Source organism: Sorex araneus, chromosome 4 (genome assembly GCF_027595985.1).
Source record: "Sorex araneus isolate mSorAra2 chromosome 4, mSorAra2.pri, whole genome shotgun sequence".
Lineage (NCBI taxonomy): Eukaryota > Metazoa > Chordata > Mammalia > Eulipotyphla > Soricidae > Sorex > Sorex araneus.
The window spans coordinates 60,564,591-60,570,590 of NC_073305.1; the positions used below are offsets into that span (position 1 = coordinate 60,564,591).

The 6,000-nt window shown below is 42.2% G+C and overlaps 1 protein-coding gene across 1 annotated transcript in view; it reads left to right on the forward strand.

Moving 5' to 3' along the window:
• The window catches only part of ATXN7 (ataxin 7), a 154,877-nt gene extending 151,869 nt beyond the window's left edge, over positions 1–3,008 (forward strand). The window contains exon 14 of the mRNA XM_055135025.1: positions 2,841–3,008. Coding sequence (XP_054991000.1) covers positions 2,841–2,858 — 18 coding nt within the window. The 3' untranslated portion in view covers positions 2,859–3,008. The remainder of the gene's footprint in view (positions 1–2,840) is intronic.
• The last annotated feature ends 2,992 nt before the right edge of the window (positions 3,009–6,000 follow it).

Here is a 6,000-nt window from a genome sequence, read left to right on the forward strand (position 1 = left end):
TATATAACACAAATGAATGCAGTCATTCTCTATCTGTCCCTTTCCTTCTGACTCAGCATGAGACACTCCATGTCCATCTATTTATTGGCAAATTTTATGACTTCATTTTTCCTAACAGCTGCATAGTATTTCATTGTGTAGATGTGCCATAGTTTCTTTATCCATTCTCCTGTTCTTGGGCACTCAGGTTGTTTCCAGATTCTGGCTAAGGTGAATAGTGCTACAGTGTACATAGGCATGCAGATTGTGTTTCTGCTGTGTGTTTTCGGGCCCCAGGGTATATTCCCAGAAGTGGTATTGCTGAGTCAAATGGGAGCTCAATTTCTAGTCTTTTGAGAAAAGTCCATATTGTTTTCCAAAAGGGCTGGGCCAGTCGGCATTCCCACCAGCAGTGAAGGAGAGTCCCTTTCTCCCCACATCCACACCAACACTGGTTGCTTTTGTTCTTTTGGATGTGGGCCAGTCTCTGTGGTGTGAGATGATATCTCATTGATATTTTGATCTACATCTCCCTGATGATTAGTATTAAGAGCATTTTTTCATGTGCCTTTTGATAAATCTAATTTCTTCTTTGAGAAAGTTTGTGTTCACTTCATCGCCCCATTTTCTTACAGGATTGGATGTTTCTTTCTCGTAGAGTTCAACCAGTGCCTTGTACATCTAAAAGTGGGCTTATGATTATTGTTTTCCCCCTTTTTGTCTTAAGATTTTGAATACCAGATTAGACTTTTTTTGTCAAGAAAATATTGAGAAATTTTTTCCTGTTATATTTTTCTTTCAATATCAGTGCCAGATGTATGGGAAAACATCCATGATTCTTTGCTGTAGCCTGTTCTTCTCTGAGCTCCGTATGCATATGGGCTGTTTGATGGTTGACTCTTCGGTGGTTTTATTGTTTTATTGGGGGGGTTGGCTTTTTGAGTCACACCCACAATGCTCAGGGGTTACATCTGGCTCTGCTCTCAGGATTTATTCCTGGCAGTGCTCAGGGGGCCATATAGGATGCTGGGGGATTGAACCCGGGTTGGCCGCATGCAAGGTAAGAGCCTACCACTGTACTATTGTTGCGGCCCTACTGTTTGACTCTTTGGACAAGTGAAAAATTGTGCTTTTACTTCCTGACTGATAGTTCCTCATTATATTTTGTGATAGCATTAAAAAGTGTGGTGCAAACAGCAAAATACTGGTATACCCATTTTTTAAATGTTGTTTTGGGGCCATACCTAGTAGTGCTCCCAGCAGTGCTGGTGGCGAGGGGCAGGATCAAACTTGTGGTGCCTGGGATCAAACCCAGGCTCACACATGCAAAGCATGCACTCAGCCTGATGAGCTATCTCTGCAGTCCAGAATTTGCCATTTCTTTGCTGTGTGAGTTTTCTGCCTCTTTAATTTAGGATAGCCCACACATCTGTTGACTAAGTTTGACTCATAAACTATACTAGCTTTGCAACCTCCGAGTTCTACCTTTTTTTTTTTTCTTTTTGAGTCACACACAGCAGTGCACAGGGGTTACTCCTGGCTCTGCACTCAGGAATCACTCCTGGCAGTGCTGGAGGACCATATGGGATGCTGGGAATCGAACCTGGGTCAGCCGCATGCAAGGCAAACGCCCTACCCGCTGTGCTATTGCTCCAGCCCCCCGAGTTCTACCTTTAAGGGAGCTGTGTCTCACTATGAAAACAGTCTAAGTTTGGATTCTTTTCCTTAAAATTAGTTTGAGCTTAAGTGTGTATTTGAGAGACATTTCTCTGTGTGGTGGAAGACTTTCTTTAATCATGCCGTGCACGTCCAGGGAGGCTACATGGTGAAGGATGACACTTCATGAAGCCTCGAAAACCTTGCACATCACAGAGGCTGTGCTCATTTCTCTAAGAGAATCCAAGAGCTTCCATTTGAATTGCAGAGGGACTCATGACTCCAAGGATCCATTCAAGTCTTGGTTTTTCTACCTTTTTATGCCCGTGGGCCATCCCCTATCTGAGCACCAGCAGTTACAAACCTCTGCTTTAAAGAACGCTGCTCTTGGGGCTGGAGCCGTAGCACAGTGGATAGGGTGTTTGCCTTGCACTTGGCCAGCCCAGGTTCGATTCCCAGCATCCCATAGGTTCCCGGAGCACCACCAGGATTAACTCCTGAGTGCATGAGCCAGGAGTAACCCCTATGCAGTGCCGGGTGTGAGCCCTCCCGTCCCCCCCAAAAAAAAAGCAAAATAAAAAAGTAAAGAATGCTGCTGTTAGTGAAGACTCAACTAGGTGTTCTGATAGAGCTGACTTTAATGTAGAGAGAATTGAGCTGGTAATTATGGAGCCTCCTAAACAAGGGACTGTCCTGGGATATGCTGGGAAGTCCAGAAGTTGGAGTGGGGCAGCGCCCTTCTCCCCCAGAACTATTCATGGCCTCTGCCACCCAGGGCTTAAAAATAGCTCAGAGCTCCCTTTCCCTGGCGTAGGGATCACAGTGGGTGTGATTTTTCACACCTGTGTGTATTAGCCTATTTGACCTTGTCATTTCTCGACTGACAACTTGGAATTACTTTCAACAACAAAATCAGTAAATAGGCAAGAGGCAAACACATGAACCTTTTTTTCCCAAAGCTGGAAATCTGGCTTGCCGCTCTTCTAGACAGTTTTCTAAAATGTCAGGTTTGTGGAATGGCTGTGCCCCAGGGCCGTGGTTTTGAAAGTGAAGGCCGTATTTCGAAGCTGACTGCTCCAGGAATCACCAGGCAGGGGCGACCTTAGTGCTGCATGGCCTTTAGAGTATCATTGCTCAGAGCCAGAGGAGCACTGTGTACAATCACTAACCTTTCTGTTGTTTCTCCACCCCTCTTTTTTTGAAAGACTAAGGCACGTCCCTGACAGCTGGAAATAGCAAGGGGAGGAATAATCTGGACACTTTTGGCGACGAGTTACACCTCCACTCAGCACTCTGGACTCCGCTCCGCGATGCCTTTGAGTCTGTTTTCTCAACCTCCTGTGGGCCTCAAGGGTAGAAATCTTCCGGTTTTTAACGTGGATTTCCCTGAAGCTGTGTCTGTAGCAGTGAGTACTCATAAAGGACACTGGATTAAGTTCAGCCACCGAATTGCTTTTATCAGTGTTACAGTGGTCTGGACTGCTTGCTACCAATCTGTGAGAAGTTTTTGTTTTGTATTGTAACTTGCAGTATATCATGGAGCCACTCTTTGAGCAGATTGGCTGGGTGAAAGAATGTTTTGACAGGAGCGTTACTGTATATTTCTCTCTCTCTCTCTCTCTCTCTCTCTCTCTCTCTCCCTCTCCCTCTCTCTCCCTCCCTCCCTCCCTCCCCCTCTCTCCCTCCCCCTCTCTCCCTCCCCCTCTCTCCCTCCCTCCCTTGCCTGCCCCATTCTCTCTCTCTCCCTCTCTCTAACACTGCCTTCTGTAGGTTATCCTCCATCCTAACTGGAGAGAGAGATACCTTACAGAGGAGAGACAAAGTTGCACTCTGAGTAAGCCTCAGGAGAAAGGGATCTGTCATTAGGTTTTTCTAACAGTGTCCCAGGAATGGCATAAAGGTGTTAGCACAAGCTCCATGACAGAATAATACAGCCTTTTAAAAGTTTGGGATGAGAAGCCGTTAGAAATTTCTACAAATTGGTTTAAAACTACCAATACCCAGGAAACAAGTTTATATCATTTTAGAGGCTTACATTTCATGGTACAAATGCAGATCTATGGAATTTTGAGAAAAGAAATGAAAGAAAGAAAAAAATACAATTGTAGGCAAGTTTTGATAAAGGGAAGCCAAATTTTGATGGGAAGAGAGGGAAAAAAGTCATTAATGGGAGTCGTTTTATTCCCAAAAGATGGAATTTTCATATCCTTTCATTTTTTCATGCTAAACGGTATGGCCGATTGGGTTGGCGTCCGGCCCAGTCTTCTATTTTCAAAAATCGCCATTGTAAACTAAAACCATTAGGATGCAACAGAAATGTCACTTTCAAAGTCATTACTACTTATAAATGTTTCCACTGCACTCTGCATTTACCCTCTGTCTTCTCTTTGGATGCTGTCCTGGACTAACTGTAAGCTTCTGCTTTGAGTACTCCCCAAATCGTGTGTGTCTGCACCCCCCCTTTCTGCCACTACAGATATTTATTTTGATGCCCTTGGGGTGGGGAGCAGGCACTCAGGGAGGGGGGTCATGGAGTGGTACATGTGCTCATGCAGGGACAATATGACACCCATCTAGTATTTCCTAATACCCTCTAGGGGTCCATGCCAGCCGTCTTCCTGAGAGCTTAGGAGACCCACCAGGCTAGTTTTTCTATTACCCCCACCCCCAACGAAGAACTTAGGAAATCTCCTTGCTGTTGAAGGTGTCATTGACACTGGGGAACGAACTAGGGCTTTTCACAAGCCACTCCACCATCACAGCTCCTGAAACACAAACCGGGAACATTTGCTGAGAACAACACACAGAGTTGCCGAACACAGGGTAAATTTTCCAAGGCTCTGATCATTGGTTCTGAATAGGACCTGAACAGAGCCCGTCAGTGCATCCTTTCTTTCCCCTGCAATTCTTGGGTTACAAACTTCAGTTTCAGGGAATTTCAGCTCAAAAACAGGTAGAATGAATAAATACTTGGTTACCAGCCTAATAATGTGAATTGCTACAGAATTATTCTTATTATCTAAGAAAACAAAAACTTTATGCAGATTCTTTAGCTAGAAATTGATGTAAAATATTGATTTTTTTTTTTAAAGGAAGGGGGAGAACAGTATCTTGTCCACTTATATGCAATCAGTTGGTAAATTTTTTTGATGATACTATAAGGAGAGCATAGTAAGGCGAGAGCATGGATGGGCCAATTTTGTATTAGGAGAAATCAGTCTGTTTGTTCCATCTCAGTAGAAAGAGGGGAAGGAGGTAAGAGGGAATCAGATTGTTCATAGTTGATTCCTTGGTGACAAGTGCAATGGGGTATGGGTAGAATTTATTTTCAGAGCCAAGGGGACTTGATGGTTATAAATAAAGTTGCTTTTAGCAATGGAATTTATAGAGAGATCATGTTGTTCCGAAAGATGTGAATAGGATCCACGATAGCGATAGCAAGTTGATTCTGAATAATGTAGATATTTAGATTAGCAAGTGATGATCATTTAATTTCTTAGTCTGAGGTTTTAATTAAAATTCAGTAAGTCTCCCGGTAGTCCACAGAACATCGGGATTAGGAAATTAGCCATTTTGAATTCTGCCTGTCACAGACAAGACCTAAACAGTGCTATTAAATTTTAGACTGTTGTTCAAATATTTTATTTTCTCCTACAACTACTTTTTATTATGCTGAACAATTAAGACCATTTAAAACACGGGAGTACAAGTATTTTTTTGAATTAAATTAACTTGCAAAAACCAAATTTGCAGTGGTAGGGTTGTTTCTAGACAGACTTTGGTATCAATTTAAAACCAAGATAATTTTTATATTCTTTCCAATAGAATTTCATGACAACTCCTGCAGTTTTCTTAACCTACAAAAAAAAAAAAGTGCTGCAATGATGAACAAAGAATTATACAAAACCTACTTTTGTATCTTTATTTTGGAATTTCTTGTTCTATTATAAATATGGAAGTATCCCTATTTCAGAAGACATATTTTGTTAAAAATGAATTGTACATATTTAAATATGTATTTTTGCACAGGTCTTTTTTTCTGATATCCTGTTTTGGTACAATTGAGATCATCTAGTATTTATTTATTAATTAATAAAAGTAAATACCTTTTTATAATTTGAAGTGGTTCACTGCCAAGCCAATAGTTCTAGAACCTGCCTCCTTTACAGTTTAAGGGATGCCTCTGTTCTGTGAAAGTCTTTTTGTCCCTTTAATGTCTCGGGAGTGGATTCATCCAGATGAAGTGGGCATTGTTTCTCCTTCGTTGCCTGATTTCCCGATAGACTACATGTAACTAAGTGACACACTGCTTTTCCTTTCGTTGGTGTTTTTTATGTGTGAGTGTGTTTATGCGCGTGCATATGT